The following is a 14,796-nucleotide window of genomic DNA, read 5'->3' on the forward strand; positions in this document are numbered from 1 at the left end:
GCCTCCTCTAAATTGCAACAAGCGGTTCTGTAAAAATTTAATTTAATCAAAAGCCGCTGCCAGATTTCTGGATAGGGCTGTGCTCAGAGTATCCTGCCTTGGCAAATTGTGCTGTTAAGACACTGATGGCCTTTGCAACCACTTACCTTTGTGAAAGTGGATTCTCGGCCCTCACTAGCATGAAAACTAAATACAGGCATAGACTGCTTGTAGAACATGATTTAAGACTGAGACTCTCTCCAATAACACTCAACATTGCAGAGGTATGTGCATCCTTTCAAGCACACCCTTCTCATTAACCTGTGGTGAGTTATTCACAATTTTTGATAAACAAATAAGGTTTTATATGTAAGATGGCTAAATAAAGAGCAAAATGATTGATTATAATTATATTATTATTTGTGCCCTGGTCCTATAAGTGCTCTTTGTCACTTTCTACGAGCCGGGTTGTGACAAAACCTCACACTCATTCTTATGTTTAATAAATGTATCGTATTGTGTGTGTGTGGCAGGCTTACAATGATGTCAAAAAATAACATTTGAGAGTGCTCTGAACCTGGTGCTAGAGGGGGTACGCAGCTGGAGGTTGAATGTTTGAAGCGGTACGGGACTATAAAATGTTTGGGAACCACTATATTGGGTGAAATACCACAGTGTGCGAACAGAGCAGCAAGATTTGTGATCTGTTGCCCCTAGAAAAGAGCAACTGGTGAAGAACAAACACCATTGTAAATACAACCCGTATTTATTTTTATTTATTTGCACATCGTTACAACACTGTACATAGCCATAATGACATTTTAAATGTCTCTATTCTTTTGAAACTTGTGTTTAATGTTTACTGTTCCTTTTTGAGTGTTTTATTTCACTTTTGTTTATTATCTGTTTTACTTGCTTTGGCAATGTAAACATGTTTCCCATGCCAATAAAGCCCTTTGAATTGAAAGGATGTTGTGCTGTATCAGTTTATTCCCACATGGTGGCAGTACTCTCCTGTGAATGTTATCCCAGTGGTCGACCTCATGCAGGGGGCTCTTGGTTACATACACTACACAACCAAAAGTATGTGTACACCTGCTCATCAGACATCTCATTCCAGATCATGGGCATTAATATGTAGTTGGTCACCCCCCTTTGTTGCTATAACAGCCTCCACTTTTCTGGGAAGGAATTCCACTAGATTTGGAACATTGCTGAGGAGACTTGCTTCAATTCAGCCACGAGCATTAGTGAGGTTGGGAATTGATGCTCGGCGATTAGGCCTGGCTCGCAGTCAGCATTCAAATTCATCCCAAAAGTGTTTGATGTGGTTAAGGTCAAGGCTGTGTGCAGGCCAGTCAAGTTCTTTCACACCGATCTCAACAAACCATTTCTGTATGGACCTCACTTTGTACACAGGGGCATTGTCATGCTGAAACAGGAAAGGGCCTTGCCCAAACTGTTGCCACAAAGTTGGGAGCACAGAATCGTCTAGAATGTCATTGTATACTGTAGCGTTAAGATTTCACTTCACTGGAACTAAGGGGCCTATCCCGAACCATGAAAAAAAGCCCCAGACCATTATTCCTCCTCCACCAAACTTTACAGTTGGCACTATTCATTGGGGCAGGTAGCGTTCTCCTGGCATCCTCCAAACCCAGATTTGTCAGTCGAACTGCCAGATGGTGAAGCGTGATTCGTCTTAGGCTTGTGTGCGGCTGCTCGGCCATGGAAACCCATTTCATGAAGCTCCCTACGAACAGTTATTGTGCTGACGTTGCTTCCAGAGGAAGTTTGGAACTCGGTAGTATTGGTATTTTTGTATTTATTATGGATCCCCATTAGCTGCCAAAGCAGCAGCTACTCTTCCTGGGGTCCAGCAAAATTAAGGCAATTGATACAATTTTAAAACATTACAATACATTCACAACACACTGTGTTCCCTCAGGCCCCTACCCCACCACTACCACATATCTACAGTACTAATTCCATGTGTATGTCTCGTGCGTACAGTGGGGAGAACAAGTATTTGATACACTGCCGATTTTGCAGGTTTTCCTACTTACAAAGCATGTAGAGGTCTGTAATTTTTATCATAGGTACACTTCAACTGTGAGAGACGGAATCTAAAACAAAAATCCAGAAAATCATATTGTATGATTTTTAAGTAATTAATTTGCATTTTATTGCATGACATAAGTATTTGATACATCAGGAAAGCACAACTTAATATTTGGTACAGAAACCTTTGTTTGCAATTACAGACATCATACGTTTCCTGTAGTTCTTGACCAGGTTTGCACACACTGCAGCAGGGATTTTGGCCCACTCCTCCATACAGACCTTCTCCAGATCCTTCAAGTTTCGGGGCTGTCGCTGGGCAATACGGACTTTCAGCTCCCTCCAAAGATTTTCTATTGGGTTCAGGTCTGGAGACTGGCTAGGCCACTCCAGGACCTTGAGATGCTTCTTACGGAGCCACTCCTTAGTTGCCCTGGCTGTGTGTTTCGGGTCGTTGTCATGCTGGAAGACCCAGCCACGACCCATCTTCAATGCTCTTACTGAGGGAAGGAGGTTGTTGGCCAAGATCTCGCGATACATGGCCCCATCCATCCTCCCCTCAATACGGTGCAGTTGTCCTGTCCCCTTTGCAGAAAAGCATCCCCAAAGAATGATGTTTCCACCTCCATGCTTCACGGTTGGGATGGTGTTCTTGGGGTTGTACTCATCCTTCTTCTTCCTCCAAACACGGCGAGTGGAGTTTAGACCAAAAAGCTCAATTTCTGTCTCATCAGACCACATGACCTTCTCCCATTCCTCCTCTGGATCATCCAGATGTCATTGGCAAACTTCAGACGGGCCTGGACATGCGCTGGCTTGAGCAGGGGGACCTTGCGTGCGCTGCAGGATTTTAATCCATGACGGCGTAGTGTGTTACTAATCGTTTTCTTTGAGACTGTGGTCCCAGCTCTCTCCAGGTCATTGACCAGGTCCTGCCGTGTAGTTCTGGGCTGATCCCTCACCTTCCTCATGATCATTGATGCCCCACGAGGTGAGATCTTGCATGGAGCCCCAGACCGAGGGTGATTGACCGTCATCTTGAACTTCTTCCATTTTCGAATAATTGCGCCAACAGTTGTTGCCTTCTCACCAAGCTGCTTGCCTATTGGAGGCCATGCACGCCTCCAACTCAATCATCAAGTTTGCGGATGACACTACAGTGGTAGGCTTGATCACCAACAACGACGAGACGGCCTACAGGGAGGAGGTGAGGGCCCTCGGAGTGTGGTGTCAGGAAAATAACCTCATACTCAACGTCAACAAAACAAAGGAGATGATTGTGGACTTCAGGAAACAGCAGAGGGAGCACCCCCCTATCCACATCGACGGGTCAGTAGTGGAGAAGGTGGAAAGTTTTAAGTTCCTCGGTGTACACATCACGGACAAACTGAACTGGTCCACCCACACAGACAGCGTTGTGAAGAAGGCGCAGCAGCGCCTCTTCAACCTCAGGAGGCTGAAGAAATTCGGCTTGTCACCAAAAGCACTCACAAACTTCTACAGATGCACAATCGAGAGCATCCTGTCGGGCTGTATCACCGCCTGGTACGGCAACTGCTCCGCCCACAACCGTAAGGCTCTCCAGAGGGTAGTGAGGTCTGCAGAACGCATCACCAGGGGCAAACTACCTGCCCTCCAGGACACCTACACCACCCGATGTCACAGGAAGGCCATAAAGATCATCAAGGACAACAACCACCCAAGCCACTGCCTGTTCACCCCGCTATCATCCAGAAGGCGAGGTCAGTACAGGTGCATCAAAGCAGGGACCGAGAGACTGAAAAACAGCTTCTATCTCAAGGCCATCAGACTGTTAAACAGCCACCACTAACATTTAGCGGCCGCTGCCAACATACTGACTCAACTCCAGCCACTTTAAAAATGGGAATTGATGGAAATTATGTAAAAATGTACCACTAGCCACTTTAAGCAATGCCACTTAATACAATGTTTACATACCCTACATTACCCATCTCATATGTATATATACTGTACTCTATATCATCTACTGCATCTTGCCATCTTTATGCAATACATGTACCACTAGCCACTTTAAACTATGCCACTTTATGTTTACATACCCTACAGTACTCATCTCATATGTATATACCGTACTCTATACCATCTACTGCATCTGCCATGCCGTTCTGTACCACCACTCATTCATATATCTTTATGTACATATTCTTTATCCCTTTACACTTGTGTGTGTGTGTAAGGTAGTAGTGTGGAATTGTTAGGTTAGATTACTGTTGGTTATTACTGCATTGTCGGAACTAGAAGCACAAGCATTTCGCTACACTCGCATTAACATCTGCTAACCATGTGTATGTGACTAATAAAATTTGATTTGATTTGATTATTGTCCTGTAGCCCATCCCAGCCTTGTGCAGGTCTACAATTCTATCCCTGATGTCCTTACACAGCTCTCTGGTCTTGGCCATTGTGGAGAGGTTGGAGTCTGTTTGATTGAGTGTGTGGACAGGTGTCTTTTATACAGGTAACGAGTTCAAACAGGTGCAGTTAATACATGTAATGAGTGGAGAACAGGAGGGCTTCTTAAAGAAAGACTAACAGGTCTGTGAGAGCTGGAATTCTTACTGGTTGGTAGGTGATCAAATACTTATGTCATGCAATAAAATGCAAATTAATTACTTAAAAATCATACAATGTGATTTTCTGGATTTTTGTTTTAGATTCCGTCTTTCACAGTTGAAGTGTACCTATGATAAAAATTACAGACCTCTACATGCTTTGTAAGTAGGAAAACTTGCAAAATCGGCAGTGTATCAAATACTTGTTCTCCCCACTGTATGTTATCGTATGTGTGTGTGTGTGTGTATGCATGAGTCTGTGCCAATGTTTGTGTTGCTTCACAGTCCCCACTGTTCAATAAGGTGTTTTTTAATCGTTTTTTAAATCAAATTTTACTGCTTGCGTCAGTTACTTGATGTGGAATAGAGTTCCATGTACTGTAGTCATGGCTCTATGTAATATTGTGTGCCTCCCATAGTCTGTTCTGGACTTGGGGACTGTGAAGAGACCTCTTGTGGCATGTATTGTGGGGTGTGCATGGGTGTCCGAGCTGTGTGCCAGTAGTTTAGACAGACAGCTCGGTGCATTCAACATGTCAATACCTCTCATAAATAAAAGTAGTGATGAAGTCAATCTCTCCTCCATTTTGAGCCAGGAGAGATTGACATGCATATTATTAATATTAGCTCTTTGTGTACATCCAAGGGCCAGCCGTGCTGCCCTGTTCTGAGCCAATTGCAATTTTCCTAAGTCCTTTTTTGTGGCACCTGACCACACGACAGTAGTCAAGGTGCGACACAACTAGGGCCTGTAGGACCTGCCGTGTTGATAAGAAGGCAGAGCATCACCTTATTATAGACAGACTTCTCCCCATTTTAGCTACTACTGCATCAATATCTTTTGACCATGACAGTTTACAATCTAGTGTTACTCCAAGCAGTTTAGTCATCTCAACTTGCTCAAGTTCCACATTATTTAATAATAATAATACAAAAGCGAAAGAAAAGCAATGTTTCAGGGTTGTTAGACGTGAGAAAAATATCATAATCATGTTGTATTCTCTCCAAACATAATAGCATTGCAAGGTATTTAAAATTGTGTAATATGATTGGAAATGTCCATTACCAGACAAACAAAATCAGAGTCAACACATTTAGCCAATAGATATGTTTTCCCTTAAAATAAGCTAGAACCCAACCAACATTTCCATGTTGGGCCCATGAGGGAAACCCAACAGAGACCCAGAAAGTTTTGTCCACAGTATCCACATGTGGTTGCCATGTTGGACTATATGTGGGTTCATTTTGGGCTTCTTGAGGGACTCCAGGGGACAAATGTGCTTTCACCCACAGGGGCCCCAAGTTAAGCCTACATGGGTTGAAGAAGGGTTTTAACATGTGGCCCCCAAATAGGATAACCACTTAGGACCCAAAAAGTTGTCCTCAGTATCCATGTTGGCCCCACATGTGGTTGCCATGCTGGGCTTTATGTGGGTTAATGTTGAGCTTCATAAGTTGCCCAAGTGGTTTATCCAAATGGGTTACGTTTTACTTAACTAGGCAAGTCAGTTAAAAACAAATTCTTATTTACAATGACAGCCTACCACGGCCAAACCCAGACAATGCCGGGCCAATTGTGTGCCGCCCTATGGGGCTCCCAATCACAGCCGGTTGTGATACAGCCTGGAATCAAACCAGGGTCTGTAGTGACGCCTCTAGCACTGAGATGCAGTGCCTTAGACCACTGCGCCACTCGGGAGCCCCAATGGGTGTGTAGTGAGACCTACAGTATATGGGCAATAGGTAGGCTGTGAATGTGATTTTCAATTGGGCTGCCCACCTGGGACCAACCTGGGTTTGTTCTCAGTCTCCACGTAGGCCCCAGATGCTGCTGCCCAAGCACGCTTTCTTAATAAGAGATGACTAAAGCAGTTCTTTGTAAAATATATAAATGTTTATTTATAGCACATGCTCAGATCAAATGCAATGCAGGAACTCTGAGTAAAGCGATAGCTCAATCAAAATTACAAAATGTACACATTGGTTTCCTCACCCTGTATACAATCCCAAAAATGTGCATGTCAGTAGTGAAGTTCTCAAGCTAGAGGACTTTCAGTACACCAGTGTTCCTCAATCCTGGTCCCAAGGGGTGCACATTTTAGTGTTTGCCCTTGCATTCACATGCCTTATTCAATTCAAAGGCTTGATGATGAGTTGCTTAGTGAAGGGAAGTGTGTGAGTGTTAGGGCAAAAAACATTAATGTGCACCACTTTGGGTCCCTAGGACCAGGATTGGGGAAACACTGCAGTACAAAGCAAGAAGTGTGATGCAAATCATATAGAACAATCATTTTGGTAATTTGCATCATCACACTTTTTGCCCTGTACTGAAAGTACTCTATCATAATTGCTAACATGCAACATTTTTGGTCATGTATTAAGAGTGGACTAATAAAATAGTACAATAGTTTTATGTTGCTGTTGTAAAACATCCCTTTCATAGCACCTACCACTCCATTCAGGAAAGCTGTCAAAAAACTTTTGCTCCATCGCCTCCACATTTATGATAGTATTCATAGGGAAATCCACCCCTCGAGCAGTGCTGCTGTTGGTGTATTACCACAGTTAGGTCCTGACTCTTCTTCATCCATGTCTGAGTGTCTGCAGATCAGAAGTCTCCTCTGCCTTTTTAAGTTTGATCCAGGCCTGTTCATAGGTAGCTGTGAAAAGAAAACATTACCTATTTAAAGGTTACTGATCTAGTGCAACATTTCAGTCTTTATCTAAGAGCTCTAAATGGTCATCTTAGCTGGTACTGATCTAGTGCAACATTTCAGTCTTTATCTAAGAGCTCTAAATGGTCATAGCTCAATCAATGCAAGGGTTTATCACAACTAGCTAGTTGGGTTAACCTTTTGGCCAGACATGGATAAGCCCATGTGGGCTACATGTGCCCCTTTGGCTGCATTTACACAGGCAGCCCAATTCAGTTTCTTCTTTCCACTAATTGGTCTTTTGGCCAATCAGATCAGCTCTTTTGCCAATAATTGGGCAACAGATCTGAATTGGGCTCCCTGTGTAAACGCAGCCAAAATAACCCTTTACCACTTAGTTGCTTATGATTATATAATCTTAATATTTTTGACCATTGAGAATTCAGAATCAATTCCAAAATCAAATCTAATTTCAACTTTTGTAATCAGCCTGTTCTAACAAGCTGAGTTTAGCCAGCTCAATAATTTAACATTATATTTATTTTATTTTAGTTAGTGTAGGAGGCAAAGTTTCTAATTTCAGTTTTGGGTTCGTTTTATTCTTTTTATTTTTTTACAAAAAATCCACAAAATAATCCTTCCGAGTCCTTAAATCGATTCCACAAAAAAAGGACTTGATTCCTTAAAAATAATAAATTCCCAACACATTATAGCATGTGAACTGTGAACAATTCATCAGCATTGTGCAACCAAAATGGCTGCTGCCATTTAATACAGTCCTGTCAAATTGTATTTGCCTTGGTACAAACATGGCTTGGACCGAGTCGGCCAACAGTAGATAAATACAGCGAGGGCCGTATAATTAGCTACTGAGAAATGTTCACTCACAAAGAACGACAAAATCAACTCCGAGTAGTTCAAACACGAGTTTTTCGTTTACTACTAATGCAAGCTTGTTCAGCAAGCAAACCATGTTAAAGTTTAAAGTTAGGTCCAATGTAAAACAGGCTAACTAACCAATTCTAACTAGATAATTAAACAAAGCCGGCTATAGCACAGATAGATGAGACAGATATTTCACTGGATGTATAAATGTGAGACATCCGGTTGGCGTTTCCTCTCACTACCAAATATGGAAGCCCAGTAGCCGGCAGTCGGAGAAGATTGAGCTAGATGGATTTTGGCAACATATTCTGCACATTTTCTCATAAATGAAACATTTGATCTCCATACAGTTTTCTGTTTCCAAAAATAGAATCTATAAGAAACAGAGTGCACTAAGTTTGGTAGACCTGACTTACCTAATTGTTTATAGAGATTACTTTGGTAAGGACGAGTGCACTAGATAGTGGGCGTTTTCTTAATGAACGTCATGCATATTCAGTAAGGCACAAATGGTCTTCATCCTCTTGGCGGTAGCTAACTAGCTTGTCCCAAGTAGATATCTGGCTAGGTAATTCACAAAAAAATACGTACATTTATTTGCAAGTTTTCCCACTAATAGTAAGTTACTACTGTGAATCAGCTTTTTTTCACGATAGAAACATATCTCATCAACAAATACCTTGTTTACTGCCAAATGGAAGGGTGTTACATCCTTTTTCCAGTTTCCAACAGACGTTGAAATGTATGTAATAAACAATGAGAAGATGCATTTGGAGTAATTATTGCATGGTAAGTCACGCGTCATTGGCTGTGTAATCAGTAATGTGCTGTATCTATGACTACCCATCGAATCAATCGCCAAAGCAATGATCACTGATAGATAAAACATGCTAGCTACCAGTAATGAAACACATTTATAGCTGGGTTTATCACAACTAGCATGAGGCAGCATGGCTAGCTAACGTTAGTTTACCAATGTGCCCAGCCATATTACTATGCTGTAATGAAACAGGGAGGAACCCATCTGACTGACTTCTGATAGACCAATAAACGCGACATTGAAAAACCCATCTCGACACTTGATCCCACCTACTCGGCTCACTTGCCTTCCATTGAAAACGACAGGATGTAGTCTATAGTTTGTGCGTGACTGACACAGCTATCTAGCTAACTCGACAACACACGTCAATTCGCTCAACAACAAGGCTAGCTAGCTAACTCAACAACAAGGTGACTCAGAGTGAAGTTGCTAGCTAGCCATTGTATTTCAGCCCGTCTTGGGTTAGCTAACGTTACCAAATAGCGTTAACTAGCAACCATGCCAAACATTAACTAGCTAATGATAGCCATAAAGATTCTGCAGTCAGGCAGCAGCAGAAGATACAAAAAACGATTAGCTTACAACACAAGCAAATATTACATTTAGTCAGTTCCACTTACCGGTCGAATAACAAGATTTCCACCTCTCGTTGTCTTGCCTGGACATCTCCAACGTTTAGCGCTTGAATTAGAAATTCCGTATTGTGCCCAATATTGTGTGCGTATGCGTCCCAGAGACAACCTCTGACCATATTCACGCCAGATAGCCCACTTTACAACCCATTTACAAATGGTAAAAGACCCATTTGGGACCTATGTTGCCCACATGGGTTTGCCTGTGTGTGACCAAACTGGTTAACCCGACTAGGTTCCAATCATAATTCCTGAAAAAATAACACCAGATGACTAAATTACAGCCCATTAAAATATATTTTTGAGGCCCATTTCTGGCCCAAAATATTAACCCAACTGGGTACCGGCTAAGATCATCATTAAACCTTTTACTGCAGTGGGCTAAATCAGGGGCACACAGAGTGTTTATTTGTAGTCTTAAACAAATCTACTTTGAAACAAAAATATACACCTCACACACATGGTTATGGTCTTAAAAAAGAAGACACCTGTACCATGTCAGATATAGAGCTCAGTTTTTATATTTGTTACTTTTACCTTCAAGGTCAAACAACCATTATCTCTGGTTTGGAACATTGCTTTCCCAGTCAGAACATTGCCTGGTGCTCCACTAAAGGGAATTTACATCTGTGTGTCCATGCTGAAGAGGCTTCATCAAAATAGTCTGGAGTACCCCTCTTCAGCATCCCAAATGCATTGAACATCTCTCAGCATTTGCCTACAAACTAGCTTTATTGATACTCCTCGGCTGGGACTAATGGAAATTTTGTTCCAAATAAGATCAGATCTAATTTAAATAAAAATTCAGCAGCTCTGAGTTTCACCTGCGCTAGGTCCACTCCTCACTGATGACATTTAAATAACCATGACTTGGACACTTGTCATTAAGACATTGGCTGATTAAAAGACATCTTCAAAATTACATTTTCTAAATCAGATAATTATTCTTATCACATTTGTAGTGGGTACTATGCAATATTGTGTAGTCTACCAACAAAGTCATTACTTGAATAGTTACCATGTACTTAGTTACATTGCATGTATTAGTGACAGAACTTTAAAAGTGTTAACTCAACATTATCTAAATGAAGTCATACAACTGGTTTTACATAATCTCACCAGGATTATGAACCATTGTGAATATGTTAGATGACTGACGTGGTTGTAGCAGCTGAGGAGTGTCAATAAAGCTAGTTCGGTAGGCATATGATATATGCTGAGAACTGTTCTGCCACAATGCTAGTTTGATTTATATCATTGGTTGCAAATATAGATGACTTGATCAAACAATAATAACTAACAAGGCTTTATGACTCTATATTACGTAGATGCTCTCACACTATCTCTCTTTTATTTCCTGTTTCCAAGAACTAGCTTCCAGTTCACACCATATGAAACAAAAGCTCAGATAGTCTACACAATGCACATACAATGCACAGTTATTAGCTGGCAGGAACATTTGGTGTTCCTGGTGATTTGGAATACATCCCAAAACGGTTGCCTTGGTGACCCAATTAGTGTAAAGTTAATATCACTGCCGATTGGTTTTAATTAAAATAATCACAGCCTCATAATAATCATAGTAATGATAGAGTATGAGCAAACATGTTCTATCATCATCCGGAGATGACCGTTGTATTGCATGTCTGATATCCTGTTACACTGAAATGGATGTTGTCTAGCTTCGTAAGGAGAGGCTGTGATCGGTATTATGAATAGTAAATATATAGAAAATGCATAGCTAAATTACATATTTTGTGCTACTTAGTTATTAACTACAGTATATAGTGAACATTTTATTAAATGGCACGTTGCCAGTGTTGTACTACGCAGGCATAATCATGTACTGATCACCACGGTTGGGTAGGTTACTTTATAAATGTAATCCGTTATAGCGACTACTGTAGTTACCTGTCCAAAATTGTAATCAGAACCATAACTTTTGGATTAGCCAAATTTAGTAACGTAATCTGATTACTTTCAGTTCCTTTTGGATTACTTTCCGTCTAAGAAGTATTAGAAGAAGACTAAAAGGATCCATCAAACACATTTGATGTGTCATCACAGTGATCTGAATTGTGGTCAGACTCGCTGAGGTGGAGCAAACTTAAACTTGTGCCTTTTGTAGGGTGGCAAGTAGCCTAGCGGTTAGAGCATTGGGCAAGTAACCGAAAAGTTGCTGGTTTGAATACCTGAGCCAACAATATTAAAAATCTGTTTATGTGCCCTTGAGCAAGGCACATAACCCTCATTTTCTCCAGGGGTGCAGTACAACCATGGCTGACCCTGTAAAACAACAACCTATGTGGTGTATGTGACAATAAAGCACAATTTATTTTCAATGCTGAATTGAATGTCATTGAGAAAACATAAAGGTGTTAATGTATTTTTTCCCGCATATGTTACCAGCAAAATTATCTGTAATATGATTACCATAATTTTGCTGGTACGCAACTGATTACAGTTACCGTTTGTTTGTAATCAGATTACTCCCCAACTGCTGATCACAACCTACTATTCAGTTACCTCATCAATATAGTGAACTGACTCAAAAGTGATATGTGAAGTGATATTAGAATAAAATATAAAAGAGAAATACACTGTTTTAATATTGTGGTTTTGTTTTTTATTCAAATAACAGTAAAAAACATCACAAATCAGATAACAGTAGAAATATATTGCACAGTTTTTCATCATTTGTTGGTCTTGTCAAACAAAATATTTAACACAGAGACAACAGAACAGAGTAGAAACAAATCAATAGAATAAATACTCAGTTCCCATAAGCATTAAAAAAACATGTAGAAAACATGCCTAGTCATGAACACAGTGTTAGACATTGATGCAGTAGACTGGGACACTGTAACAGTGTGTCTTTGATTGCAAATGTCCAACTTGTCAATGCAAATTGTCAATGCATCTTTTATCACCCTTCCTTCAGCCCACTCTGTGTCTCTGTACATTCACTGATGATAGTCGACATCATGTGTTGATATTGCCATCACAGTTCTTGTTCAAGTTTCAACTTCCGTCCTCATGGGGTATCACTTTTCTCTTTCTCTCCTTCAGAGCTTTATGGTGATTGACTCTCATCATCTTTCAGAGTAGCTGGCACCAGAACCTCTGGTTCATGACGAGACATTCGTCCATCTGTACAATTCCCGTCTTGAGGCTTCACGCACGGTCAATGCTCAAGGGCGATGCATTCCTTTTCTATTTCAAATTTTAGACGACCACAGTAGGTCCTTTATTACTAATTCACGCCTTCTTGGAGATGGATGTGCACTTGGCACGGAGCTGGCTGATCAGGTCTTTGTAAGCCGGGGAACGAAGGAAGCGAGGGTAGCAGTCCTTGGCCATGAGAAGGTAGATCCTATGCTGGGCCATGTCGAAACAGGATGTAGATGGATCTTTCAGGTTGGCCCTGGTGATGTCACGAGTCTCATGGTCAATGTTCACCTGGAGAGAGAGAATGGAGAGAGGGAGGTTAGTCATCTGCTGCAGTCTGAATGAAGGTTTTTTAATATCACTTTTGAGTTATAATTAAGATTATTGAACGTGGGATGCTATGGAAATTCCAGAGGTCAGGGAGAGTAAAGTAAGCTGTTGAGGGATGCATACCTCTCGGGGTGCGTCGGTGCAGATGAACTCATCGTAGATTCTCTGGGCTTTCACAGCCAGCTTGGCAGCAGACTTAGTGCTCCTGAAGTCCTCACAGGCAACGTAGAACGCAATGTTCTCCTCACTGAACTCTGACACCAGGAAAGCTGTAAAGGCCATCAGTCCATCTGATAGAGAAAGAGAGAGAGAGATTCATATTGGTACAGTGCAATAACAATGATGCTGTGCAGTGGGCTATCCTAGCATCTGTGTCCTTGCATTATCTGCTGTGTTTGTCTGGACACATGTATGCATGTGTCTATATCTTGTGGTATAGCCACCAGCACAGTGCCAGCACGTGTGTTCTAATCTACAGTAGCGGCTGTGTGATGTGGTGAGGATCAAGTCTTCTCTTATCTTCGTAATTAGCAAGCTCCCAGTAATACTGGGGCTAAAATCTGGGGCTAAAATTGGACAAAATGTCCCACTCTAATCTTAAAGGATTATTTATGTTGGAACTAGGCTAATCGTGTATATGTTTTCATGTGTTTTTGCAGTGTCTTCAGAGTAAGGTTTACTTACGTTTATTGGACAACAGCTTTTCGAAAGACTCTTTCCACCTCATGCATTGTTCCAGAGTAGGTCTAGTTTTGCCTATTTTGCAGCTTGCTAGACTCCAGTCGGGTTTTTGCAGAAAGCTGCCCAGCTTTGCTTTTAGTTCCTTGGCCCTAGAGAGAGAGAATAACATCATAGGTTAGATAAATACTCCACAAGTCCTTGAATTGTGTCCTTGTTCAGCACAATATTTTACTACAAAATAGTCACAAAAAAATCTAGACACGTTACCGCGCTACAAGGTCTAAATTTAGAATCTACCAAAACCGCCTTCACTTTCACCATTACAGAAGCTACAACACCCAATAATTATCCCCTTTAATCCTCTAATCCAAATGCCAGAGACAGCAACAGTAAACCTGTGGATGGTAAAAAAAATTGTTCTATATACCTTTCCAGGCAGGTGGTAGGCAGTAATGCTAGTCCTTTGCACATAGTTGCTGTGGATGGTAGAGAGCGATAGCAAGATAGGTAGATGTGTAGCAGCTGAACTGATATCAACAGAGTGTGTCTGCAGTGAGGGAGCAGAGAGCTTTTATCCTCCAGCCTGCGACTCATCATCAGCCTGCTCAGCCAATGACACGGCCTGAGGACTCTGCGTGTGTGTGTGTGTGTGTGAGAGAGAGAGATATAGGGAGAGAGAGATAGGGAAGGAGGAAAAGGAATAGGAAGGAAGGAGAGAGAGAACGAGAGAGGGATAGAGAGGAGAGAGGGGGCGAGAGATGGAGGGAGGGTGAAGCTGGGAAATGACTGTGTGACCTAATGATAAAAGCTTCTGATATTTTTTTATATATTTTTTTCGACATCCCTGAAATCACACATGTCCTTCATGTTGTTTGTTTTCTTTCTGCTCCCTGAAAACATGTTATTGTCTAATTGGACAAAATTAATCTCCCACTTACATGGGCCAGTGGGTATTTGTGTGTGTGTGTGTCCATTTCAGGGTGTGTGTGCAT

At 41.5% G+C, this 14,796-nt stretch overlaps 1 protein-coding gene and 1 long non-coding RNA gene across 2 annotated transcripts; both read right to left on the reverse strand.

Annotated features, from left to right (window-relative positions):
* Positions 1 to 6,506: 6,506 nt before the first annotated feature.
* Positions 6,507 to 9,895, reverse strand: LOC139541344 (uncharacterized). The gene is made up of 2 exons (XR_011668334.1): positions 9,614 to 9,895; positions 6,507 to 7,294 (listed from the first exon to the last, which is right to left on the reverse strand). It is a non-coding gene; the product is annotated as an uncharacterized lncRNA (long non-coding RNA).
* A 2,333-nt stretch (positions 9,896 to 12,228) lies between these two features.
* Positions 12,229 to 14,361, reverse strand: LOC139541345 (regulator of G-protein signaling 5-like). The gene is made up of 4 exons (XM_071345902.1): positions 14,232 to 14,361; positions 13,808 to 13,953; positions 13,247 to 13,413; positions 12,229 to 13,084 (listed from the first exon to the last, which is right to left on the reverse strand). Exons 1-4 carry the CDS (start codon positions 14,273 to 14,275, stop codon positions 12,884 to 12,886), a joined length of 558 nt encoding a protein of 185 aa, XP_071202003.1. The 5' UTR covers positions 14,276 to 14,361; the 3' UTR covers positions 12,229 to 12,883.
* Positions 14,362 to 14,796: the final 435 nt, after the last annotated feature.

Source organism: Salvelinus alpinus, chromosome 16 (genome assembly GCF_045679555.1).
Source record: "Salvelinus alpinus chromosome 16, SLU_Salpinus.1, whole genome shotgun sequence".
Taxonomy (NCBI): domain Eukaryota; kingdom Metazoa; phylum Chordata; class Actinopteri; order Salmoniformes; family Salmonidae; genus Salvelinus; species Salvelinus alpinus.